This window comes from Pungitius pungitius, chromosome 19, assembly GCF_949316345.1.
Source record: "Pungitius pungitius chromosome 19, fPunPun2.1, whole genome shotgun sequence".
NCBI classification, from domain to species: domain Eukaryota; kingdom Metazoa; phylum Chordata; class Actinopteri; order Perciformes; family Gasterosteidae; genus Pungitius; species Pungitius pungitius.
In genome coordinates, this window is record NC_084918.1 from 6,139,633 (window position 1) to 6,167,206 (window position 27,574).

Here is a 27,574-nt window from a genome sequence, read left to right on the forward strand (position 1 = left end):
AAAAAGAAGACTGGACCTTCCAGTTGCTGTTGCATGTTTTCCTCGTGTCATGTTGCCAAGACAATGAATGTCTCGGGTATTTCTGCTCTGCATGCCCATCCCCAAATACCAGAGTAGCAATCACTTGGTGAATGTTGTACTGTAACAACAGGAAAAATAAAACACACGCACATGGAAATTTTTGCTTTCATGTGTTCAACGATATTTTTTAATTTATTTTTTATTAACATGTTGATTGTCTTATTTCATCAGATTCATATGGACAAGATCTGACAAGTGAACTAATTTAAATCGAATTTACTAAATCATGAATATATAATACCAGCTGTTGCAGACAAATCAGATTATTCTAATGTAATACAACAGTAGAAATTCCTGTTCCAGCTAAATGTATAGAAAAAAACGACCTTTGTGTCTACATTTCATTTAATTTCATTAGGTTATTATAAATGATGCACAAATGTGTAAAAGTTACAGCTGTTTCACACTACTTAATTTCACCAAAGTAGTCAAGAGAGAGCAGTTGAGTACAATGTTTGGCACTGAAACATAATGCAGTAAAAGTAGCATATAATGGAAAAGCTCAAGTAAACTAGAAGTACCTCTTATCAGTAGTTGCGTAAATGCACTTCATTGCGAAATGTACAATAACTTCATTGCATTGCACAATGTAATGAAGTCATCTAAAGCTGAGAAACCGGTTCGATGATCCCGACTTGACTTGTTTGTCATAAAACATTTAGCAGCCGTGCTAAAGGAGTTATGCTTAGTTCAATCCATGAAGATTAAGAACCCAGAGAAAGTGGTATCATCATCTTCATCAGCAAAGAGCCCATTGAACAGCTCTCCTCCAGCGACCTGCAGCCAGACCTTGTCTCCCACAGCCAGGTGCAGCACAGCGCCCCCTGCTGCCTGATCCTCGCTGCTCTGGTAGTTATCTGTGGTGTGGATTATCTTTACACCGTTCTTCACCAGAGCCACCTTGACGTTCCTGGCGAAGACGGTGATGTGGTAGGTGAAAAAATAGGCTCCTGCTGCGGCGCATGTGAATCTCCCCGTTTGTGCATCGTAGTGATTCTGTTCATTGTAAATTATCTTATCGAACCGGATCGGTGCGTTAGCTGCCGGCAGCTTACTCTGCGCTGTGAGACCCACGGTGAAGGCACTTTTAGAGATAACGAATGCATCTCCCTTATCACCCTTATCACCTTGATCCCCTCGAGTTCCTCTCTCACCACGATAACCAATATTGCCTTTGTAACCAGGAATACCGATTTCCCCCTTTGGCCCTATCTTCCCAGGAGGCCCCAATGGACCCTGAATGCCTCTGTCACCTCGAAGGCCAATCTCCCCCTTTGGACCCTCTGGTCCAAGGGGGCCAAAATCTCCCTTAGGTCCTTGGGGTCCAGGTAGCCCAAGCTCTCCCTTACTTCCTTTGAGGCCTATGGTCCCTTGGACTCCCTGGGGCCCCATTTTCCCAGGCGGCCCCCGTTCTCCATTTTCTCCCCTTTTCCCTTTGAGCCCTGCTTGGCCAGCAGCACCTGCGAATGACAAGTACACAATAAATCTCCCGTCCTTCTACGGTCAGTGTTTACTACTCAGTATGTTCCAGAGAGCCAGATAAGCAACGACAGATCTGTTTGTTTTTCACTGATGCGGCTCGTTCTGAAGGTCCATACCGAGTTCCCCTTTGTCTCCCTTGTGGCCATCACGGCCTGCTGATCCAATAGGACCAACTTGACCTTTTATTGGGGGATTCAGAAATGAGAGGTATGATCAATTGTGAAGTTGAAGATTACGGCAAGGATACAAGTGAATTGTTTCGAGTTTCTTACTTACCGTGATCACCCTTGTCCCCTCTGAGTCCATCTCTGCCGTCTCGTCCGGGTGTCCCGTTGTGTCCAGGGTCCCCTGGTATTCCAGGGTGTCCACAAACACAGTCTTTACTTTGGGGGTCTTGCTGCGCAACACCCCGGACCGCCAATAGCAGAAGCAAGAGAGCGACTTTAACCCTGATCTGCAGCATTGTACCCGATGTCCCAGCCAAACCAAACTAACATCCGACAATGCAAATACGCTCAGACCGTAAGGTGTTAAAGCCTGTGCATAGCTCGCTTCATTACCCCATGCACTACTCAAATGAGAACACACGGCGATGACTCAAATCGTTATGAAGCGGGAATACTCAAGACGAGTAGAGTGGAACAAAGCAAGACACCGACCAAAGGAAACGTAAGCGGGACAAGTACTTTGGACAAGAGGGACCTCAGCGCTGAAAGCCGTCTCATTGGTCCGACTGTGTTAGTGGGTTACTCATTTAGTCTGTCAGTTACGCATCACCTGCGCCCCTTCAGAGGCTTCTCTAGACTAATAATGTGCATGCAGGGCCAGACATGCAAAAGGGCACATGGTCGCCCACATGCTGCTTTTTTTATTCATTAAGGCAGGCTGGATATTAAACTTAGGGTAAATGATCATATGCTGCCCGCATGGGAGAATCTCTCAAACGTTCAAAGGAGAGATTAAAAGAGAACATCAAGAATGGAGGCCATCGAATAATATTAACAGTTTCTTTTGCCTGCAACTTAACGAACAGGATTTTAATGGGACGTTAATTCAATGGATGCTATTAACAAGGTAAAATCTTAATTCGTGCATGCTTTTTTGAAATGTCAAGTAAGGACCAGTTGACCCCATAAACTGGTTCACTGACATAAAATGTGACCTTTTCGTGGTCCAATGCACCGTCAAGGCCTTTGACCAAGGTTTATGCTTTTCTTAATGACATCGTCCTTCAGCTGTTATCTAGATGCTCGGCTGATTTTATTGTTAACCATATTTAGTGTGAGTGGCCCTCCAAACACTGACTTCACATCGAGTTGTAGTTGTAAAGAGGTTTGAAATCACTTCAGGGCCGTTTTTGGTTTGTCTTCTGTATTTTCTACATCCTCCACTAAGGTAGGACGAGCTTCCACATTATTGGACCAGCATGGGGTCTAATGCCTCCACACAGGCTTGAATGATGCCTGGTAGAGGATCCGTCAGGCTAATCAATAGGCTGTGCTGCTGTCACTTTATTAGGTCTTGTGAGGACAGACACGGGGGGATGGGCGCAAGGGAGGAACTGTAACACAAAACCAAGATAAGAAGAAGAACGCGACACACGGAGCGAACGGCATCTGCTCCTGACTTAGTTATCAGGATGACCAGCTTGTGTGTGACACAGACAGACGCAAATATATGTTCACGTTCTTTATTTTATTCAACACTTCATCTCACAAGCCTCCAGATAAATATATGTATAGATTTAAAAAATATAAAAACAAACTCAACTTCACTGTCAAACATGCTGGATGCTGCACATTTACTTGCATTGACACATTCTGGACAAAGATATAATCTAGAAAAAAAATAACAAGCATGATTCAGAATGAAATGAAACTTTATATTTTTAGGTAATAATATCAGGACCCGGTCTCCGTAGTCCTATAACCAGGCACAACGATACTGCAAAAAGTCCTCAGACGAGACCACAGAATAACTTAATGAGTCCATCAGGTTAGACAGCTAAATAAGTACAAACGTACAGATCATCCTGAGACAATGGCTGGAAGTAAATAAATGCACACATGAATACGAATAAAAAAGCATACAGCATGTTGTAACAGTATTTCACAATAAAAATAACACGGATGGCTCGCTTTTGCCATCGTTATTGTTAAATAACTCTACACATTAGGTAATCATTTAGAGATGGAAGTAAACTAATAGGGAGGCAGGGAAGGGAGAGATACATAAACAGGAAGAGAGTTTGAAGAAGAATTGTATCTGACATCATTTTCTTTAAGGTACAACACTGTTTGGGAAAGCAGCAATTCAAGGAAATTTGAGGTTGACACGGCAGGAGCTATAGAGGACATGGAGGTATATCGGGGCTACAACCGCGATGGTGTTAGTAGAAAATAAGGTCTGGAAGCAGGGGAAGGAGGTCAGTCAGTAAGCGGTCTACATGATCTGACGGTGCATGCCGTAGCCCGTCATGCCAGCCTGGGAGGCCCCGCGGTTGCTGCCCATCTGCAGGCCAATCAAACTCTGGCCCTGGCGGAGTTGCTCTTGGCTGAACTCTCGCCGATATCCCTGGGCTTTCCTGTACACGGGCGACAGTTAGAAGGTGAGGAAGAGGGAACATGAAGCATCCCGCAGCTGGGAAAACGAAAGGAATCTCCTCCGCCCCACCGTGTTTACCTGCGGAACCATTCCAGGTCACCTCTGTAGTGACCGTCGTCCTTGGTGACAGCCACACTCCCCAGAGACATGAGAGTTCTTTGCACTGCTGCCATGTCCTTTCCTACAGCCAGGACAAAAAGATCATGTTTTTATTAAATGATGATAAAACTAACTAAAATGGATGTGTAAGGGAGTATAACATGAACATTGGAGGAAAGGTAATCAGAAGCAAAATCACCTTCCCAGAGATCCACAGTTTGAAATATGTCCGTGGTTGTGACTCCGTAAGCTTCAGCGGCTTGCAGGAACTGAGAGATCTTCTCCATCTGTTTGAAGGCCATCTGCGTCTCTGGAATCTTCTTGATAGGCTCGTTCCCCCTTGGATAAAGGCTGTTGATAAGCCGACACAGGATCTGGGAGAGAGAAGGTCTGAAATCTAAATTACACTCAACTGACACTTTGACCGTAACAAAATGACAGTTAAGGATTTTAACCCTCGATCTACTACTGTTTTTTAAATTAAATAACTAATATGTTTGTTGGGGGAGGTACTGAATGCATTTGGATTTAGTTGTGAAAGCCAATCAAATGTATTCTTGTTGGTCCCGTTAGTGAAAATGCAACATATTGATTGCATTACATCCTTAAGTTACTTATGAGTGCATAAATCAATATCTAAGCCTGTCGCTGATTTTTTAAGTAAGGAGACATTGCAGCATCGTGCAGAATGCATTTTACAATTAGCTGTGAATGACGTGGGATAATAAGATATATGGTCAGTCAACAAGATCAATCATTGGGTACAAAATGATTAACTTCCAAAGCATTTACAAAAACAGTTATTAATTGAAAAAACTTTAAAAGTCGACAGAGGCTCGGCTATGTTGCATCTTAAATAATTCAATGGTAACTTCTATTTTAAGCACAGGGAGGCCCACTCACTGTTCCATCCATGAGCCATTTTTGGAAGTTCTCTCTGCCTGTCTGCGGCCTCTCCAGGTTCCCTCCACATTGTCCAACGATCCAGTCCACCAACCGCTGCTCCAGGTCCGGGTCGTACTTCTGCTCAATCTTCTCCTGCACCTCTCGACTCAGTCCGTAGCTGGGGCCTCTGTTAGCCATGGCAGCTCAATCAATATGTAGTGTATAGAGTAGCCCTGCAGAGAACATGTGGTCTATGAAATGGCAAAACTCTGTTACAATCTAAATTCTTCTTCTAAACCACCCCATCTTTGTTATGTTCTTAAAACGTATATAAGTGAGTTGTTTTTGACTGCTTTGTATACGGAATAAATGGCTGCGGGATAACTAAAACATTTTTTAGTGCATGAATGTTTCTGTTTACTATAATAAAAATCTATAGCAATAGACGTTGCAAATGTTGAAGAAAAGCTGAGCGCATATGTATAGGCGCATCTCCGAAGGCTTTGGCAGAGAAGGGTGTGGTCGATGGAAGATGTCCCAAACAGGGACGGGCCGTTCCGTTGCCATGGTAACAATCAAGCCAGTTTCCGGCACGCTGTGTGCAGTGATGCGCTGCATGCAAGGATGGCTCAAATATGACCTCCAGGATCCAAACATCATGAAGATAATTAAGTAATCAAATGTATTTAAGTTTTTTTCTCCTTTAAAAAAACAGGAATTCATACAATCCTTCGACCGTTCGATAATTAGCCCGCAATCGAGTTTAATTAAATGACGTCACAGTGGCGCATTAAATAAACTCTTGGCTTCATTTCATTGGTTGTTGGGTAAAATTCGTCAGACGAATTCAGGAAAATCCAAAGAAAGTCCTGCCATCTAATGTCCGACAACACATCGCTTTTTGAAACATGCACATTTCACAAACCTCAAAAAACAACTACGCGAAGCTCTCACACTACTGCTGCGACACTGAATCGGCAGCATAAACATCACATCCACCATGTCATGCACCCGCTGCGGATGGTACTGAATAAAAAAACACACTTACTGAAAAAGGAGAGTGGTCAGATTTGTCCGCGTCACGGTGTGATTTTCCGCTGAGTTGTGCAGGGCTGAGGAGGCTGAAGCATCCATGAAGCGCAGCAGAAGGCGCGTCGGGCTGGGCTGGATCTCATTCGTCCAGGAGGGGCGGGTCACTCATTATATATGGCAACTCCCAAGGAGGGGGTCGCAGAATGCAACGCGACAGCATGCAGCCTCCGGACAGTGGTCACTGTGGCGCATGCTCAGCTTTTACAGAGACGAGATGGTGACAAATTGTTTTATCTTTTTAAACTCTTACCCCAAACTGTAGATTCCCCTTACTGACAAATCAGTGCCTTGCTCAATGGACCGGAGCAATCAGCAGTTTAGGTGTTCTGTTATGTAGATCATTTAACACGTGACTTGATTGGCTTAACTAAACATAAAGACTAGTATCTTTTTATTTGGGGGGGGGGGGGGGGGCATTCATTTCTGTAAAGTACCATACTTACAAAGCTGTGCCTGATAAACAAAGATTGACGTTTTGCATTATGCAATGATTAAAAAGGGAGCCCAGTAAAACATCTGCCATGCTGCATGCTCCCATAAATTAATGTTTGATTTTAGTTTTGACACAAAAAAAATGACTGACTACAAAGCTCAACCATGAATTAAAGGTCAGCGCTGCAGTTAAGTCGACCAGAGAGTTAAGCGGCTGGGTTCGCCCCATTGAGCAGAGCAGCTATGACATGTTAATGATAAACAGTCCAGTGCTCCATTTAGCCAACCTCTCTGTGGCTAAAGGCCAGCAGGTTTGGGAAATATAACAGTATTCTCAAAAAAGTATAACTAAATAAAGCCTACAAGCCTTGACTCTGATTTACAATGAAGCCCCTTGATTCATTGTGTTTGACCTGCTGCTACCCAGAAAATGGTGTTTCCTTTAACAGTAGTTCATCTGGATTTATATAAAAGGAAGTTATATTTTGAAATCCTGCTTTAGTTATCATGGTGATTTAAGTTGCGTTCTGTCAATTAAAAAATTGTGCAGGTTTCAAGAGCACTTAACAGTATTTTAAGATGGGTTTCTGCAATCAATGTGAATTTCTTAAAATCGTAAATACAACTAAGTTATTCTGTGTGCATTTCTACATCAACAGGGCTTCTGAAGACAATCATAGTTTGTCAGTTGATTATGTGGTAACAGACTGACCTGAAATTCAGTGTGCAGAGGTTTTATTGGCCAAAACAGGTGAAAAGTGATTAAAAAAGGCACAGGAAGATTATGCGGGTAAGAAGAAGGGAGAAACAGTCAAAAAGGGAAGAACACTGACAGGGACAGCAGACCTAATAAAGGCCAAAATAACACTCCGTATAATAACCTGGATCATACAAATGCAACCTGAAGATATAAAAGGAACCGCTAACAGGGAAGATCCCTTTCATTTAAGTTTGCACTTTAACGACATGTTGAAATGACAGAAGTGCGGTGAGGATGACAGGAAAAAGAGAGGTCATGTATTCGTTAAACAAACATGCCGTTGTTTGGTAAATTTCTTGAGGATTGACTTCCCAGTAAACACAGTCCTTCTATCCTTATACTCACTCCCCCCCCCCCCCCCCCCTTACTCAGACCAGAGTGGTCAGCTTGTCTATGAGATCATCAATAGTGTACACCATGAGCTTGATGTCGTCCCTCTCGGACATGCGGTGCTGGCCGTGTCGCCGTAGGATGACGTCCACGTCGTTGCTGAGGACGCGCTCCGCCACCTGCATGGAGATGTGCCAGGGGACGTCCTCGTCTTTGAGGCCGTGGATGAGCCGCACGGGACAGGTGATGGGGATGGGACTCTGGAGCACGCAGTGGTTTTCCGCCTCTCGCAGAAAGTTCATGTTAAACTTGTAATGACCCTCTTCAGAGTGCTTGGTGGGGAATGACCACTCCCCCTTCTCCTCAAACTCCTTGCGAGTCTGTGCATGGAGACACAGACAAATCCAACTCAAAGGTGGATTGAATTGACAATGTCTGCAGGTTTCAAACTAAATTGAATCAATGAGATGCATGTGAGCATATTTATTACATCCCTACCTCCAGGGGAAGAGAGTTGAACAATGTGACGATGTGATCGGCGGCAGTTGAGATGCCCACCAGTGCGGCAGCCTTCTCTGGTCTCGCAATTGCCGCCAGCAGCATGAACCAACCGCCTATACTGGAACCCACCATTATCTAAGAGAACGACACCACAGAGCCTGTCAATCAACTGATTAATGATTACAAAACAAAAACCTTATTAAAAACAGTGCAAAGACAACAGCAGACCTCTGTAGTGTAATCACAGCAGCGACTAATATGTCTGATAATACATCAAATGATGTCACACAGTGCCATCTTCTGGCGGTGTAGAAGAACACTGGATGGTTGAGTTAGGAAGGATAATAATAAGATCAAGTTCTTTATTGATAATGTTGTTGCCCTGATTCAATTTTGTGGTGCACTGAAAATATTTTAATCAAAAGATAAGTAGTCTTATGAGTTTGGAGGAGCAAAAACTAAAAGATCCACTAACACTGTCAAATTCCATGATTCATTTAGTACAAAGTTTAACATTTGAACATTTATATTGTCTTTCACAACCTGCCTAAGTGTCTCATGTTCCCATCAGAGTATCTAATAGATCTAGATACACTTGTTTCACTATCAAAACACATTCATACAATAAGATATTTTCCTTTCATAATGAGTCTCACGTGACTCAACGCCTACTCCTAAACAGTCACTTGAAAAAAGGGGGCATGAGCCTCGAGAATATTTACCTGTGGCCCCTCAACTAACTCATCCAACACGTAAAGGACGTCTTTTTTCCAGGTGCCAATAGTTCCCTCTGACAGCACCCCCTCTGAGGCCCCATGTCCCGTGTAGTCAAACCTGGCAAAACAATAACAGAACGACATGAAGGTGAAACCAATGTACGACACGAGAGGCCAAGAAAAGGGTTCATGCATATTTTCTTTTGAGACATTAAAAGTACATTAAATCACTTGTATACACAACGTGGAACATCGGGTGAGGCCTTTGACTTTTCAATATGATGAAGCGATGTCTTTATCCGTCTTTTACAATGCCAGTTGTTGCATTATTTAAATCCTTTTCAATAATATAAATGATGACAGTTTGTCTGCTGAAAAATCATCTCAGTGGACAGGATGATAATTTTGTCAATTTTGACATTTTATCCCTCCATATTCCAAACCAGTAAAACATTTTGTAAATACTCCTACCTTCGGCCATTGTGCTAGTTTGAGACAAAAACAAACTTAAATTGAGTTCATTATTTACACTAAGGCATATTTGGCTTGTTTCACAGTAATACGAAATGCATTGTATCCGAATTATGTGGGGATGAACTATTTTAAGCCGCTTTCCAACACAAATCGCATTCCCTTTTCTATCCATTATTCCAGTAAACACACAATTAACGAAACAGCTTGTGTTGCGGTATACATGTGCTTCTCCTCTGTAGGACGGATGGGTGTGTGTAGTGGACACTTGCATCGTGCCCAGTATGGATTTTATCTTTACTCCTTGCAAAGCCGTAACACACTTTGGATCATCTGCGTTCAGCTTTAAAAAAACAAGGTCAATTTGCTGAGCGCAAATGTATCACCTGCAAGCCTGTCTTATTTCATAGATCTGCTCTTTTCTGTTACTCACTGTGAGCTCGTGAGCCCCCCCCCCCCCCCGCGTGCACCCCCAATGACTTACCTAAGGTACGAGTGTCCTAGTGACCTACAGAACTCCTCCAGAGCCTCAGCTTTCTGCCCGTTCATGTTGGAGCCATATCCCGGCAGGAAGAGCACGCCGGGGCTCTTCCCCTTCACTCTTCTGTAGGCCAGCTTGGGAAGGTCCGGCCGTGAAGCGTACTGGACCGTGGACTTGTGTCTGCTGACCCCTGGTAGGCACAGTGCGATTTCATTATTGCGATGGCAGGAACGTGTTGCGTTACGTAAGTTAAATGACTCACAACAACCGACGGCAAAATGCCTTCATTACGAAAAAACACAGACACATCGTTTAAATAAAGAGAAAGGCTTCTCTTGACGCAAACTAGAAAACCCGCACATGGATATGAGGGGATAAGAGGGGATAGACCACCGCCCCCCCCACACACACAATAATAAGCAACTATATAAGAATTGAGACACAGTTACATGACGAGAGCAATTCATGTCAAAGAGGTTCCAAAATACATCGTAAATCACCGGAGACGACGCAAAAGCTTTCTCCGGCGCAAACACCGCAGTTAACTTGCCCTACATTTTTAAGACGACGCAGTCCGCGTGAGCCACACCCCCTCTCTCTGCGCTTAAATGCCCTCATACCAAGCTCACACGTGGAGAAATGTATTCTACTGAAAGCGGGTATTTGAACAAACCTTCCGGGCGCTGTGGCGACAAAGCCCCAAGTCCTCCATTAGTTAAAATATGTGAAAGTCCTCTGCGGCAGGACCTCAGCGCGACGGCTGCCATACTGCTCCGCGACCCACTGTGGAAATATCGCGAGAGTTGGAGCACAGCTAGTCTCGTTTACTCAGCGCACATGTAGTTCATTAGCGTTAAATTACAGTTAAATGAGCAAAGCAGTGTATACGAATGTCATTCCTTTATTCTTTATTCTCAAATCAAGTACAGACGTTCCAGATAGCTCTGTCAATGTTTCATTATAACAATACGGAAAAAATAGGGAAGGTAAAGTACAAAAACATATATGTAAGTGCAGGACTTGACAGTTATTTTCCACCAAAAATGTTTTTCTCCGATGTCAAATAAAAACACTGAATGCAGTAATGGGATCCCAAACAATGTTTTGACCTGCTATTTAGACCTTATAGAGCCTATTTTGGTGTTTCACAAAGCTTGACTTTATAGGCTTCGATAAAACATGTATCCACACCCTTTTATAACAAAATCAATTACACAGTTCCCATTAGTCATCCATTCAAAGTTGCTCCTTTATTGTAGGCTTATGAAATATTATACGATTGTCAATAATGCTGCATTTCTCTCTAGTACATACATGTTGTTTGACTTCATACACTATTTGACGAATGTTAAATGTTGTATATACATTCCCTTTTGTTTTTGCATACATCTATTTCGTATTACCTACATGCTTATTAATCCAGCTTGAGTATTCAGATCCACATGTACGAGGTGAGTATATTATCATTCACAGCTCAGACCCGACGATCGCTGGATATATTTTATTCACAGAGAACATAATGTGGGAACGTGTTGTGTCTGACATGTGAAGCGTCGGCTTGCAGCGTGACTCGGAGCGTCACCGGCGGAAGGTCACGGAGCGGCGGAACGGAACGGAAGCGGGAGTAAAAAAAAAAAAAAAAAAAAAAAAGCCCTCATCCGCCATTGTGGGAAATGGTAAGGGATATTCCAGCGAGACAACCGGGCAGGTTTTTAGACCGACCGCTAAAGGCCCAATCCCAGGCAGGATCGCTGCTTTTTGTTTTGTTTTTGTTAAAACCGACGCTTTCTCCCCGCAGACACAAAGTCGCCGTCTGTAGCAACGAGAAGAAGCGGATCGTCGTCGGCTCCGAACCCGGGAAAGAAGAAGCAGCAGCAGCAGCAGCAGCCGTAGCCGTGTAACCGTTACAGAGCGACCGGACGACCCGAGAGACGAGGCAGGGGCTGCGGGTGGTGGTGGTGGAGGAGGAGGGGGGAGAAGCCGTGTGTGGACAGTCTCACAAACAGCTCTCGGTTTCGGTTTCCTGGAGGATGTCTGCGACCACAGTCGATCAGGTTGGTGTGTTCAATGGTTCCGGGGATTAAACCGTGCGGTGGAGGAGGAAGAGGAGGAGGAGGAGGAGGAGGGGGGGAAACTTTACCGTCACTCCGATCTGGTTTTATTCGGGTCACGCCGGATCAAACGAGCTCCGATTTTTTCTTAAAAACCCGAGTGTTTGATTTACGTGGTTAGCTGTTAGCTGTGCGGCAGGCCGAGTGAATCACCGACCCTCTCGAGCTGTAGCCGGTTGCCAATGCGGCGCCGTTTAGTTGCTGGATGTCAGAACGTTTTGACATCGGGTCAACAACGCCAAGGCAGGTGAAATGTTACAGCCGGGCAGATGTTATTTGGAGACTGACGTCGCTACAGCTGTTGTGTGTATTTATGTAGCATACAGCTTGTGTGTGTGTGTTGTGTTCTTCTCGTTTCCTGTGGCGATCTAACAACATCTCCACTTCCTGTGCTGCTCACTGTTTCAGAGACCCAAAGGACAAGGAAATAAAGGTAACACCGATTCCGCCCTCGGTTATTAACACATCAGTGTGATGCTACCTTCTGTTGTGATGAATTCAAATAAGCTAACATGCTATCTACTTTTTTAATTTTAAATGTGGGCTTTGAAACTGTAGCCTGAACTGCAGATTTTTATGTTCCTGTTGTTGTGTTTCCCTGATTCTGCATTTGTTTCAATGATGCTTCACCAAACTGAGATCCTATCATGTCTTTTCGATTTGACCACCACTTACACCCCCCCCCCCCCCCTGCACAGGTTAACAAGTAGACATCTTGAGCTGGTAGTATTTAAGACTTGATGGTCCATATGATGATTGACTGAACTTTCTTTTCATCCTCAGTGCAAAACGGATCAATGCATCAAAAGGATGGTGTTAACGATGATGATTTTGAGCCTTATCTAAGTGGCCAGACAAATCAGGTAACGTCCTGTACAAAAGCCACGATACTCAGCTAGTACTTGTGGCCAGTACTTTACCATATGTAGTGGACAAATCAATAATATTTTTATTGTAACAAGTACAATCATTCCTGTGTCTACCTTGTTTCTGATGATGACTCCTAATCTAATCCATCATAATGGCATGTTACCATGTTGGATAATCTTTCTGATTTGTTAATTGTCATCGTGTTTAGTGTTTTAACCGTCTTTCTGTCACACAGGGTAACAGCTATCCGCCAATGTCTGACCCCTACATGCCTAGCTATTATGCTCCTTCCATTGGTTTCCCTTACTCTCTCGGAGAGGCCGCCTGGTCCACAGCAGGAGACCCCCCCATGCCGTACCTGACCACGTATGGACAGATGAGCAATGGCGAGCCGCACTTTATCCCCGACGGTGTGTTCAGCCAGGCCGGTGCCCTCGGGAACACCCCTCCCTTTCTGGGCCAGCATGGCTTCAACTTCTTCCCTGGTAATGCAGACTATTCCACCTGGGGTACCAGTGTCTCTCAGGGTCAGTCCACACAGAGCTCCGTCTACACCAACAGCTATGGGTATGCCCCCAGCTCACTGGGTCGGGCCATCACGGACGGACAGGCTGGCTTTGGAAGCGACACCCAGCTTAGTAAAGTCCCGGTGCTGAACAGCATTGAGCAAGGCATGACGGGCTTAAAGCTGGGCACGGACATGGTGGCCGCCGTCACTAAAACTGTGGGCTCCCCCCTGGGGGGCACAGCAGGAATGAGCAGCATGGCAGCCAACAGCCTCCCTCCGTCTGTCAACTCCTCTGCACCGAAAGCCGCCTCCTGGGCCGCCATCGCCAAGAAGCCGGCCAAGCCGCAGCCTAAGGTCAAACCCAAAGCCAACATGGGGATGGGGGGAGGTGCCATTCCCCCACCCCCCATAAAGCACAATATGAACATTGGTACTTGGGACGAGAAGGGCTCCCTGAATAAGCCTCCGTTAGCTCAGAATATGATGCCCCCGCAGCCCATGGTGCAGCAGCCTCTCCTAGCTCAGCCCCAGCCCTTACTGCAAAACCCATTGCCTCCTCTGCCTCAACACCACCACCATCACCACCACCCCCAGCACCACCACCACCCCCAGCACCAGCCCCAGCACCAGCCCCAACACCAACATCAGCCCTTCCAGCTTCACTCCCTCCAATCCCCCCAACACCCCCAGCCTATGCCCCCTGGCCATCCACACATGCACCTCTCCTCTCAGCCCGGCCCCCCGCAGCACCTCCATCAGCAACCACCCCAGCAGCCTGGTCCTCCCCCCAACCGCTGGGTGGCTCCCAGGAACCGCGGCGAGGGCTTCGGTCTGGGCGGGGGACTCCCACTTAGTGCCTCCCCTTGCTCTGGAGAGGTGCATCCCGTGCTGGAGAAACTGCGTGCCCTCAACAACTACAACCCCAAAGACTTTGACTGGAGCTTGAAAAATGGCCGCGTCTTCATCATCAAGAGCTATTCCGAGGACGACATCCACCGCTCCATCAAGTACTCCATCTGGTGCAGCACAGAACACGGCAACAAGCGGCTGGACGGCGCCTACCGCTCGCTGGGCAACAAGGGGCCCCTGTACCTGTTGTTCAGCGTCAACGGCAGTGGGCACTTCTGTGGCGTGGCCGAGATGCGCTCCCCGGTGGACTACAATGCCTACGCGGGGGTCTGGTCTCAGGACAAGTGGAAGGGCAAGTTCGAGGTGAAGTGGGCATTCATCAAAGACGTGCCCAACAACCAGCTGCGACACATCCGGCTGGAGAACAATGACAACAAGCCAGTAACCAACTCCAGGGACACTCAGGAAGTGCCTCTGGAAAAGGCCAAACAAGTGCTTAAAATTATCGCCACTTACAAGCATACCACCTCAATCTTTGATGACTTTGCACATTACGAGAAACGTCAGGAAGAGGAGGAGGCTCTGAGGAAGGTGAGATGAACATGCATACATACATACACACAGCCCTGTCCCCTTTAAATAGCGCGTTCGCGTGTGTGACTGGGCGCGAGTTCCGCTCCGTCGCTCGTTATGTCGAAAGGGAGGTTACTTTCCCTTAATCGCCGCTACGGGCTGGAGCCAGGCTGTAATCGGCTGATCTTGTTCCACCTGCTCTTAGACAGCGGACGCGGCTTCCTGTGGCTGAACGAGCACTCTCCAGTGTAAATGGGAAGTTCCCAGAGGCCCGTCGAGCAGAGACACGTGCCCCCATTACTCACGGGGAAGGTTCGCCAAACTCTTAATTCTTCATCAGCCATCTTGTGCTGCCGAGACTGCGATGATTTGCCCGGTTGGAGTCAGCGCAGAGGTTTCCTCAAATAGCCCACATTCCTGGCATTCCTCCTCTCAGACAAAGGCAGATGTAGGCTCTGATCTCCCTTTTGAACGACGGGCCTCTCTGCTCTCCACGGGCTCCTCATGCTTTGCTGGTCTTTAACAACATAAGCCCTCGGCTGCACCGTCCCTGAGAGTTGGTTTAGTACACCTCGGATGTTCTAAAGAGTTTGCATTTTTTTGTTGTTGATAGAACTGCATCGTTGCGGTTGTTCAGAAAAGCTCCCACCGTGTGAGCCCGCGCCCCCTCCTGAGGGAAGCTAAAATGTGTTGCAGGGGTAATATAACCGTGGTGATCCACAAATGTTAGCTTAAGTGGTTAAAAAAAACGACTGCTACTGCTGTGGAAGAACAACATTAGCCAAGGGGAGGATGACATGTTATCCCTGCAGTGCATTGTGCAGCATCCATTCTCACCAGTATGCTAATCTTCTCTGCATGCCCCGACCCCTCCTTTCCTCCCAGTCCCCTACCGCTCGTGCTCCACCGAGGGCCGCGTCGGCTCCTCTCCGCTGACCTCGTTAATATGCGCCGGGTTACTTTCTCATACATATTTCAAGTCCATGTTTTCGGGGCTTCTGAAAACAACCTGTCAGTAGAAAGCCCGTTCCATCCTGCGTCGTGCGGGCGTTGCGCTGCGCTGCGTCTGTGGCCCTGACCTCCTACATGACAGGATCGGCCACGCTGAGGCCTCGCCCCGCTTCGCCTGACAAGGTTAATTGTTCTCTGTTGTCCTTCCTGAACGTTTGAGGCGGTGGTTTGACGCCGCTACACCTGCCCCCAAAACACCCTCTAAGGTTTTTTTTTCTTTTTAAAGATAACCTTAGATCTAAATGTTGTGCAGGATTTTTACTAGCAGAACTAATTTGGCAATTAATACCTTGAGGTTAGCTACTTCCTTCTTGTGGGTGTTAGTCTGAGCATCCATGATGGGTTTAGAGTTACACGGGTCTAATGAGGATTCTCAAAGGTGACACTGTATTCCCCTTTTTAACGCATGACACACCCATGAATATGTAATATTCAAGGTGTGGTTAGGGTTAGACTAGACTGTGATTTATACACTGTTCAGGGTTGTATTTTTACTCTCCTGTATCTCACTTATCTTCACTCTAAACAGAAAAGGGTGATTTGAGTGGTTCTCCTGCTATTAACCCAGTGTATCAACAGTGGGAATGACAGACCCGCCTAAAATAAGATATTGTTATCTTGGAGGTTGTTAACTGTATTTACTTGCAGTATAGCATAAGTTAAACATTTGGTTTTGGATGAGAGAACTTTCCATATCGAACAGGGAGTCAAATGTACAAAATGGAAAAACACAGGACATGAAATGTATTTGGTTTTCAAATAGTCAAAATTGATGGTAATAATAATAAAGTGTTTAGTTTATTTTTAGCAGCACATTAAACTGAAACTCGGTGCATAATGGATTCATGCTTTTACCTTATCTTTTAAACCAGTTGTTGCTCCAAACTGAATAACTCCTAAGTAACTATTGATATTTGCCATACACACTCAGGTGGACACATAGATAAATGCATCCTGTCCATACAGATCTTGGAAGTAAAATAAATATTGATCATCTTCATGAATGCCGTTAGTCATTCTCGTATGAAAGAGCAGTACATCTTCGAGACCTCGAGAGCTCACAAACAAGTGTCGCACCTTTTTAGGATGTCACATTTCTGTGAGCGATCACATGTATCTGACAGTATAGAGTCTTCGGCCTGGGTATTCCTTCAACATTTGACATTTCTCCTGTAAAGGAAGTACTTTTAGCGGTTGCTTATGTTTGCTTGTGTCCCTTTTGTTTGCTCCACTGATCACCTTTTTTTTTTTTTTTTTTCTTCTCTCACCAGGAGCGCAATAGAAATAAACAGTAACCTTCAAGCAAGCTCTCCGCTAGAACTGCAACACTAATGATGTAGGACCTTAAATAAATTTTGCCTAACCACGAGGAGGAAAGGCTCTCTCAAATCTTTCCGCCGAAGACGACAATGTATCGGAGTACTTGAACATGACGATAGATGGACTCATCCGTATCCGTTGGCTGGTGTGTTCCTGTCTCACGAGAAAAAACGAACCCACTTTAGAATTAAATCTGTCTTTTAAAGCACTTTCAATCCTCCTAAACAGCCTCTACCAGTACCCTTAACTCTCTAATCTTTGTTATTCTTCTTTGGTTTTGTTTGGGAGAAACTAACTGACTAACCAAAGTTGTCAGAAGATTTCAACGGGCTTATTTGTAGTTTTCTTTTCATTTTGTCACGCCTCAAAATGGGATATTGGTGAAGTTCATCAGCTCCTGAAGAGAATTAAAGATATGTATGATTTTAGTCTTTACCTTGAATCTGTATTCAACCAGCTGATCCGACTCCTCAGACGGAGGTTTTGGATGATTGACAGGTGGGATGAAATAATTGGGAAACAGCCACAATCATGCCAATCACAGGATGTATCCTCCTTCTACCTGTTCCCTTCTGCACCTGTTTCTGTGTACCAAAATATTACTATTATGCAGAAGGCGGGCAAAACAACAAGCCAATGCACATCGTATTATTTTCGTTTTATTTGTTCTCCCTCTCTTGTGATTCTGACATTCTGAAGTGCATTTGTCTGAGAAGAAACCTGCTGCTCTGCTAGAACTAGTGCAGGCCTCCTTGGGTCCTGTGGGTGACTGTCTTTGCTCTGGTGTTGATGTACTGTACCTCAGGCTCAATCAAGACTGTCTGTCCTTAACAACTAAGCCCTTTTGGGAGAATACTCACACTAACGCCCTGTCGTTGCCGGGGGATTCCCCCCAAAACACCAACTGCAAGGATGTGACAGTTTTCTCCTCTAGGTAACTCACTAGCTAAATAAAAATTCTCCATGTTTAGCGCAAACCATGCTTTTTGTGTTTTTGTGTACTCATTTGCCTCAGAAATGTGTGCATTGCTCCAATGCTTCACACAGTGTCACACACACACACACACACTCAAACGTGAACTCTCCTATCTGCATATGCGCCTCTAAATACATCCGTGTATTTACAGTAGCAGCAGCTCCATGTCCACATCTGCTTTGCATTGCAGCTCATTAGTGTAGAATGTGTTGGTGCCAAAGGGGGTTGGTTTGACTATATGGTAAAAATGTTGTAGATTAAACTGACTTGGGAGGCAGACCTGCCGGCCCAAAGGTAGTTAATACGAAAGTACAACTACAGGGATTAGAATGATTAACGTACGGGTGACGTAGGCAGTGGTGGAATGTAGCTGGAGTACATTTACTGTACAAAAGCACAATTTTTAGGTCAGGGGACTTTGCTTGAGTGTTTACTTTTTGTTAAATTTCTGCTCCACTATGTGTCAGAGGCAAATGCTGTACTTTTCACTCCACCACATTTGTTTTATACTTACTTTCCGGGTTAGGGTTTAACTAAAATACCTACAGTAACTGCAAAACTAGTTGTTTCCAGCCTTAAAGGCGGATGACGTTTCCCATTAAAACTTCTCAGAAAGTTTCCTTTAAATGATTCAAATTTCACAAGAATACAGATATTATAAACTATTCCAAATAGAGACCATCGTGTTGGTCCAGGCAGCCTAGTGATGTGGAGGCGATTACCCCTTTGCCACATCCGTGTGTCCCTCGCTCTGATCACAACCATCTTTGATCTCAGTTCATTTTGACCTTGACAACACACCTGTAAAGTTTCGTGACTGCATGATTTATTTTAAACCGTCAGAAACTTTGTATTATTACTTGAAATACAATGTGATGATAGAATATGTGGAATTTCCTGTTTGCTGTTTTAAAACATGTATGTATGACGTTATTTCGATTTAGTGACCAGGGCAGGTAAAGATAGTACAGTAATCGTAGACAGACTTTAAAGACATGTTAGACCTATAAAAGAAGACATTACGATAAAACACCTAAATGCAAAATTATATGAATAAAATTGTTATGAAATACATTTTCCCTGTGGGTTTCACAAGTGTTTACACAACCGACATGCTATTACACACATCGACATCTTGTTACACAACCGACATGCTATTACACACATCGACATCTTGTTACACAACCGACATGCTATTACACACATCGACATATTATTACACACATTATTGTGCTATTACACACATCGACATCTTGTTACACAACCGACATGCTATTACACACATCGACATCTTGTTACACAACCGACATGCTATTACACACATCAACATCTTATTACACACATCATTGTGCTATTACACACATCGACATCTTATTACACAACCAACGTGCTATTACACACGTCGACATCTTATTACACACATCGATGTGCTATTACACACATCGACCTGTTATTACACACATTGATGTGCTATTACACACATCGACATCTTGTTATCTTATTACACCCATCTACATGCTAATACATGCATTGGCATCTTATTACACACATTGACGCGCTATTACACACATCATCTTATTACATCGACATGCAATTACATACATTGACATCTTGTTATCTTATTGCATCCATCTACATGCTATTACATACATTGACATCTTATTACACACAGACACGCTATTACACACGTCACACTATTACACACATCAACACGCTATTAGACACATCGATGTCCTATTACACACATCGACATGCTATCACACACATTGACATCTTATTACATTCATCCCCATGCTATTACACACATCAACATGCTATTATCTGAACTCACATCACATGGTTTAATTTTCTCATATCAAACATGAGGGACATTCGCTCATGCCCCTTGCTTTTCATTCATTCTACACAGTCAGTTCCCTCTGAAATGAACCACTTTCCTTTCACTGCGTCTCCAGCAGAGTGCGCCATCACATTGGTTCTCTCGTGTGTCCTCAGCTCTTGAGATGTGACACATAAGCCTCTCCCGTAAGCAGAAAAGCCCTCTTTCTTCTCGAGCCCTCCAACTCCTACGAACACAATGACACCAGGGTGAGAAGTACTTGTTGTGCTTCTCCAGCTTTTTTGGAGCAATTAATGCCAGCTCGCCAAGCTGTGCAACGAGAGGTGGAGAAAAAAGGATGTGCTCAGGGAGTGAGAAAAATCCCTCTTTGTGTTTGTCAAGGGGGAAGAAAGGGCTGTAATTATAACATTGGAGGAATTGGATTGTAAATCCTCTCTTCTCTCTTTCAGTTACTCTGCGCATTCATCCGTTTTTTGCAGGCGGGCCTTTGAAAAGACCACGCTTTTACTGCATCCGTTTGCCTGTGCAACACAAAAAAACTAAGCTAAGGTACAAGCTATTTATTCAGCTCACAGCGCCCTCGGTATTTTCCCGTGTTCGACGGTGCAGAGACGCATACCTCTGATATGACGCTGATTTGACTTTGTTCACGGAACGCGGGGCCTCGTTTGCCTCCATCCACAGCGGTCAAATCAGTTGCAAGAAAGTGGCAAGCAAACTTTTCTCCCCTCCCACCACCCCTCCTCCAAATCATCAAAATGTCCTTCTGCGGAGGGATTCGGCTGAGTGAAGATGAGAGAGAAGGAGCATCCTCTGCTTAGTGAGCTGAAATGCCTTTGAAGTTTCAGTCACACTGAAGACTCATCAACACATGGCTCAAGGCAAGGTTGGGGCAAGTCTCAGGGTTGGTACTTCTTCGATGTTTTGAAGGTTTTTCTAACTCCGGGCCACGGCGTATCACTCAATAAGTAGTCACGGAGCATTAATCCTATCGACGATTGCGTTAACTGACATGCGGTTGATTAGCCAAAAGTATACTTTTGAATATGTGTGCATGGCTCGCTGATAAGCATTGTTTGTGTTTTGAAGAATCTACACACCTAGCTTAAAGTAAGGTGGTGAAGGAAATATAATATAGCACCTAGATTGAAGTTTCAATGTAATACTCAACAAGTCAGGTGAAATATTAAACAGAGTTGTATTTACTATATGAAAAAAGGGCCTTTGAGTGACAGTAAGTAATGTCCAAGTTTTCTTCCTGCTTTTTTCCAAGTTGTCTCTGTTGCCATGGTTACATCATTATCTGCTAACTGAAAATAGAGGCTGAGTTTTACTGAACACAATGATAAGATGTAGATCTAAGCTGGAAAAGACTTGATTGTTCTGCAAACAATGAAAGAAAATTGACAGATTTGCAGATTCTCATTACTTCTTTTCTTAATGCTGGTTTTGAATAATTACCACTTAGATAGATTAGCATAGATACCCATGGTTTTATTTGATATCACGTTTCATATATCTACATTACTATTGTGTTTGTATAAACATCAAAGACTAAAAGATCATTTTGCTCATCTTCGTGTTAAGAGTTGTCATTGTCTCTGATGACCACAGGGGGGCGCCACGCATGGAAGAGAAAAAACATACACACCCACAAACACACGATACGTGTATCACACCCTATTTAGACATTTTTAAACCAATAGGTCATACTTATTTTCTTTTCACTATTGGAGTAAGACATGATGTGAGTACTAAAGCGATGCCACACTCGTGAATGCACAGAAAGACAATTACAAGGGCTCTCATTCAATTGATTATTGCAATTCCATAAAGCTCACAAGAGACTGATTGAAGGCCAAGATATCCTGTCACTAGGATGGGTCAAGCCACACATATGATAACTTTAAATGCCTTCTACCTCTAAACCCCACACCTAGTTTGGAAAGCAGCATTTCTTTCAACAGCTTGCAGTGCAAACACCGGCCATGGTGGAGGTGACGGAGCTGACAGTGTTAAACCCGAGCCTGAACCGAAGGTGTGCTTCGTCTCCGTGGACCCCGCATCCGCTCGGGACGCCGTTACTGCCTGCAATTTCAGGGCAGAGAGGGGATGGTGAGGCAGCCAGTGGGCGAATTCAGCACATACACAGTTTGCAACCTGGCTACGTCAACAAAGCACAATTAGAACACACACACACACAACACACACACACACACACACGGAGAGACAGAGAGAGAGCCTCTTCATTCAGACACGACTCCACTAAATGTTTGCACTCACAGATACTTGCGTGATGCTACATCAACTCTCCGAATGTCGTGGAGAGAACTCAAGTCTCGAGCCTTGGGAAGAGGCGACCCTGATGACATCATGTGCAAAATCAGCTCATCTAGCAAAATTGTAACAAACTTCCTCTCCCCAAAGCAGGTTTGTGTCTGCGTATGTCTGTGCACTACAGCAACGCCTGCAACAAAATTGACCCTTGGGACAAATTCTGGATTTTAAGAGATACTTAAATTGTACATAAAAGAATATACGTGGGTGACTATTATTTGAACTACTTTTTCTGCAAGAATGGATGAAATTGGTTACAATTAAAATTTTAACCAACTCCCTTCATAATTTGTTTATTATGCAATTTATTTATGAAGCTTTTCCGACAAAAACCAGCGTATTAGTCCGCATTCCATCTTTGTTTGACAAATGTAATGTTTAGGTAATGCATATGAGTTCAAAGCAACAGGGAATAATTCAAGGCCTGTGCGCTCATTAATTTGTTTAAATGTTTCTGTGGCAACACAAAAAACATCAAATCAGCGCCACAATGTTGATGCAACATCTTGGGTATGAAAAGTCACTGATGCAACATTAAGTGGGTAGGTCTCAGTGTAAAGACTAGTGGCTCTGTATCCCGCTGCTGAATGTTAGGATGCTTGCATGTCCTGCTGCCCTTCGGAGAGCACGTACACACACGAGACGGGACAATAGAAGGCCTCAACAATCCTCTTTTATGATGCTTTAAAATCTTCCGGAGAGCATGTGGCAAATGGGGAACAAAATACAGAAGAGAACAGGCCCAAACAAAAGCAGCCGTAGTGGGTGCATATGCCAAAGGCCTCTTATCCAAGTTCCTTTGAGCATATCTGGGGCATCATTATTCATTTTACAGTTCTGCCCCCAGGTTCCGAGCCTTTGTACGGAGGGGAAAAGTGAAAGAATGAGTAAAAGAAGAGATTGAGAAGACTGCTAGTGTTTTTTATTCATTCATATCCGTATGTGAATTATGCCTTTTTAGGATACTTGGCCGCAGCGCCTCATACGCATGAATCTTTAATCTATGGACCAGATGAGTAAAGTTAACTAAAGGCATGAGAGAAAGCGCAGCAATGCACAGCTTTGGCAGCACATTTACACTTCACAGCGGGACTGCCCTGTTTCTTGTGCTGCAGAGATGATGAGTAGAGACACACTAGCTGTGGTCAAGCTGCTTATTAAATTCAAAGGTTGTAATATGTCCTGTGCTGGAGTAAAGGTTTTGCATTGCAGGGGGTATGGAAAGGTCTGAAATGTAATGCATTTGAAATGAAATGAAAAAGGTGCAAAAAGAAATATGACAATATGGCCCGGAGTCGCCAGGTGTACACGTATGTGTGTGTGTGTGTGTATGTGTGTGTGTGGATGCTGTGTAAGAGTGTGGGACAGAGAATCTAAGTGCATGGCTTTTTGCTACTACAGGTGGAGTGTGTAATGTGATGCGTGCAGCCTCTGCTCCTGCGACTTCCTCTTCAACCCTTCTGTTCAGGCCTGATGGAGATTAAGGGCCATTAAAGGCTCTCTGCTGCATGTGCAGTTCCTATTGATCACATCGACTCAACCCGCTGCAGCCAATGATCCGATTACAAGTGCCGTACCCCCATCCTTATCCCATCCCCCTCCCCATCTTCTCTCCTCCTTGCCCCTCCCCTCTGTTTTTTCCTATCGCCCACCTTTTGCTGCTCGCGGTGCTCCGTGGAGGTTTGCTCCGATTCTGCTGATGTCAGCACTGGGGCACACCCGGAACGCCCCGAGACACTCGCGCATCGTACCCATCCCTCTCTCTCTCTCTCCTGCGCTCTCATCATCTCCGGACGCAGCAGGGCTATGATGAACTTTATTTTCAACACAAGAGAGCTGGATGGGCCTCGCCTCGGAGAGCTAAATGAGTTGAGACAGTCTGAGGGGCCTCAGCTCAAACCCAACGACCCCCCCCCCCTCTCTGAGCATCACCCCCTCCCATTGCCTGCACGGTCAAACAGCCCTGGGGGAGCTTTCTGGGAGACCACTGTGGTTATTAGCTTTGACAGAGGCTCTAGGAAATCGTCTTAGTTGCTACTGTACAGGAAGTGTCCCTCCCTCCACTTCTAATTCAGAGGGATTCCCACAGAACTGGCAACCGATTCCCGTTAAGAAACTCCTCGTCTTAAAGTTTAAGTTTCCGGGCTCGTTTTACCTAACGGGAGATGGCAATCTCTGAACTGATGGACCACTCTTTTAATCCCTAAGCAACTTTTGGATGGATTGCCACAGGATTCTTATTTTTTTACAGGCATTTATTCAGTCATTGTCCCCAGGGGCTGAATGCTACTGGTTTTGATGAACCCCTGACGTTTCCTCCAGTTCTGCATGTCTGAATTACCATACAATTTGATTTGGACATCACTTTCCCCCACGAGATGAATCGTAATGATGTCGACGGTCCCCTAACGCTCGAATCATTGCCACCGTTAGGTAAAAATATCAATGCGCTCAAACAGAATATAGCAGAAGCATGAAATCAGCCTAAAATTGAGAATTGTAAACATCGACATATTGGCATTTATTTAAAAGCACTGAGGGGCTTAAGAGCCTCAAGAAGGAGCAACTGGTAAAGTTGACATCAAACATACTTTCAGTCCAGAGCTGCAGCTGTCTGGTTGTTTTGAAATGTTTTACATGATGATTATTTCACTGGTTTGTTCATTTTTGACACTTTCACAAGTTTGACTCCCTGTTAAATAGTTAAATAGTTAACGTTAATACAAATATATATATATTTATTTCAAAAGTCAAGTCATATGACAGAATTGGGTCTGATAGCAGTCATATCTGAGTGATAGAAGTTGTTCTCTGTCCTGGTTCTATCAATCAGCGGCACCAGTCAGGGATTCACAGGAAACCAAACATCCGCGGCACAATACACAGAGAATAACTGAAACAACATCAATTCACCACAGGATAAATCACTCACTTCAAAGAAAAACATGCCTCTTATAAGTCATATTATACATTTAATAATGCAGCAAGGGACCCATACTCAACAAACACTTATTGCTCAGTGATTCTTATTTAACAATTGGACGCTTTGCTTTGAAATACAGTAGAGTCCTTGAGGCCAGATCAGGGCCAGAGCTGGAACATGAATAAAAGGAAGGTCCGTTATACTTCCAACCAACAGGGCCTTGAGAATAGGACCACATGGGTGGGTGGGATTTACTCCCTGGATGAAAGGCTCACTGTGATGTGTGTCCAAGGAGCGAACATGAGAGCCCGCCATTATGATGTGAGAGTCAGACCCCTGAGAGCATAAAGACTTTTGCAAAACAAAATTAACAGATTTTTATCGGTTTTCACACCCCATATCAGCAAAGTCATCCTTCTTCCTTCTTCAAAATGCATGGAGATTACCATAAAGAAACCTAAGTGGTGTGTGTACATGTGCGCTTTGATATTGTGCACAGGCGCTGACCTTCACCGCTACTGCAATTACATCACAGGGCAGCTCCCGCTCTCATGCATATTAATGCAGGTTCTGGAGGCATCACCCACACCTTTGATTCCCTGGGATCTGAGCCTGCCAATGCATTACAAGTGTATCTGGACACAGAGAGTATATGTGGTAGTTCTCTGCTCCAGGAGAGATACGGACCACGAAAACCGCAAAAAAACAGATCAAAGGCGCGCACACTTACACACACACACACACACACACACTTTTCTCTGCAGGGATGAGAGGGATACTGTGTGCGTGTGCTAGAGAAAACGTGTGTAAAAATGAGTTAGCGTGTGTCCGTCGGTCAGCCTCGATTTAATCAGACTATCACATAGAACAAAAAACAAAAAAAGCCTGATGGTTAACACTGAACGATATTTGAATTCCCCTTTGTTTTTCACCTTGTAACGACGTTATTGTCCCAACACTGTGATTTAAAGATCTATTTATTAACATATTCTTTTGCTGAGTGCAGAAGACGTGCTCGGTGCATCCCAGTGTTTCCTCTGCAATGGTTTCCGTGAGACGGTGAGAGTGTCTCCAGAATGTGAAATAGAGAAAACCACCAGTGTTTTTCTTCCACCTGCGGTCTGCACTGTTACCCCGACTGAAACAGGAGCAAACAAGGAACCTCAGCTAAAATATCCCCGAGGAATGAATAGCAGCAGAAAACATCACAGCAGAGATCCTGCTGGTGTTTTCTCGGTGCAGAGCCTCTGGATGCCAGGAGAGGGCCTCGTTGTTACAATATGAAGCTCAGCGGCGCCCGCTTCCATTTTCTAGCAGTCACACACTGATTTGATTCCTGAGCAGAGACAATGCCGTTGCAATGCCTCCAAATTATTGGAAATGAACGTTAAATAGATTGTTCACATTTTACATTTTTAACCTCAATGGCATTCAATGCTCATTTTCTAATTTCAACATATATATATATATACGGTTTAAAGATTACTAGATACTTCGGACAGCAAAAAACAGCAGTGGTAAGAATGATTTTGACATGGAATTAAACAGCTTTGAGCAATTCCATATATCTGCTCTGGTCTAATTGAAAAATACAATCTAATTCAACAACATGGAGCTAAATGGTGTGCGCTGAAGACGAGCTGAATTAACAAATTAATCTTAACATGTATGAAGCCAAATTGCTATATCTGCCATCATGCCACAAAAGGCCTGAAGCAGCATCAACTTCTAGGAGCCGTGAAAGAGCTTTGCTCACCAGGAAGCCAATCGGGGACTAACCATCCCATGAATTGGCTCCATTTGCTGCTGCCGCACTGATCCTGTCATGTCTGAGCATAAAAAGTAAATCAGTGCAAATAGAAGGAAATCTATTTAATGTTCGAGGCATTTATGACTGGATAAAATAAGTAAAATCTAGCAGAGGGCGGATGGATCTGAACATGAATCAAGCTCGCATTGAATGAAAAACTGAGTGACGGCGCTGTGTATTAGTTATCTGATCTTTGCAGCAGCATTTTCTTAGATTAAATCTCCATAATGAGTAAATTAGAGGCTCTCCATCTGTGGTATTGCAAACTTACAGTCGCACATGCCGACTATATTCACAGACGCCTGCTGGGAGTGTTTGTTGGAGAATAAACATACAGAGATTATTCCACACAGGTTACAGCGGCTCCAGCACAATGCACAAAAGGGCGCATTGTAGCTTGAATAAAGAATGTAATTCACACGCTCACTGCTGAGGAGACGCTGGCACGGAGGAGGCTTCATTTACAGTGTGAAGTCAAAAAACGCACAGGTCTCTCTAGCAGTGCTATTGAT

At 44.4% G+C, this 27,574-nt stretch overlaps 4 protein-coding genes across 5 annotated transcripts; 1 reads left to right on the forward strand and 3 right to left on the reverse strand.

Annotated features, from left to right (window-relative positions):
- Positions 1 to 190: 190 nt before the first annotated feature.
- On the reverse strand, positions 191 to 2,182 carry c1qtnf9 (C1q and TNF related 9). The gene is made up of 3 exons (XM_037455517.2): positions 1,840 to 2,182; positions 1,680 to 1,742; positions 191 to 1,541 (listed from the first exon to the last, which is right to left on the reverse strand). Exons 1-3 carry the CDS (start codon positions 2,024 to 2,026, stop codon positions 772 to 774), a joined length of 1,020 nt encoding a protein of 339 aa, XP_037311414.2. The 5' UTR covers positions 2,027 to 2,182; the 3' UTR covers positions 191 to 771.
- A 1,057-nt stretch (positions 2,183 to 3,239) lies between these two features.
- tagln3b (transgelin 3b) lies at positions 3,240 to 6,449 on the reverse strand. 2 transcript variants are annotated; one of them, XM_037455519.2, is made up of 5 exons: positions 6,200 to 6,449; positions 5,170 to 5,402; positions 4,466 to 4,640; positions 4,246 to 4,348; positions 3,240 to 4,147 (listed from the first exon to the last, which is right to left on the reverse strand). In XM_037455519.2, exons 2-5 carry the CDS (start codon positions 5,347 to 5,349, stop codon positions 4,006 to 4,008), a joined length of 600 nt encoding a protein of 199 aa, XP_037311416.1. In that variant the 5' UTR covers positions 5,350 to 5,402; positions 6,200 to 6,449; the 3' UTR covers positions 3,240 to 4,005. The 2 variants fall into 2 exon arrangements, with proteins under 2 accessions (XP_037311416.1, XP_037311415.1); XM_037455518.2 differs by having other exon boundaries at positions 5,170 to 5,384; positions 6,200 to 6,447.
- A 944-nt stretch (positions 6,450 to 7,393) lies between these two features.
- Positions 7,394 to 10,757, reverse strand: abhd10b (abhydrolase domain containing 10, depalmitoylase b). Its single transcript, XM_037455433.2, has 5 exons — positions 10,608 to 10,757; positions 9,938 to 10,124; positions 8,989 to 9,100; positions 8,264 to 8,401; positions 7,394 to 8,145 (listed from the first exon to the last, which is right to left on the reverse strand). Exons 1-5 carry the CDS (start codon positions 10,699 to 10,701, stop codon positions 7,804 to 7,806), a joined length of 873 nt encoding a protein of 290 aa, XP_037311330.1. The 5' UTR covers positions 10,702 to 10,757; the 3' UTR covers positions 7,394 to 7,803.
- Positions 10,758 to 10,924: 167 nt separating this feature from the next.
- ythdf3 (YTH N6-methyladenosine RNA binding protein F3) lies at positions 10,925 to 19,226 on the forward strand. The gene is made up of 6 exons (XM_037455432.2): positions 10,925 to 11,610; positions 11,733 to 11,988; positions 12,454 to 12,478; positions 12,829 to 12,908; positions 13,151 to 14,863; positions 17,128 to 19,226. Exons 2-6 carry the CDS (start codon positions 11,965 to 11,967, stop codon positions 17,149 to 17,151), a joined length of 1,866 nt encoding a protein of 621 aa, XP_037311329.2. The 5' UTR covers positions 10,925 to 11,610; positions 11,733 to 11,964; the 3' UTR covers positions 17,152 to 19,226.
- The last annotated feature ends 8,348 nt before the right edge of the window (positions 19,227 to 27,574 follow it).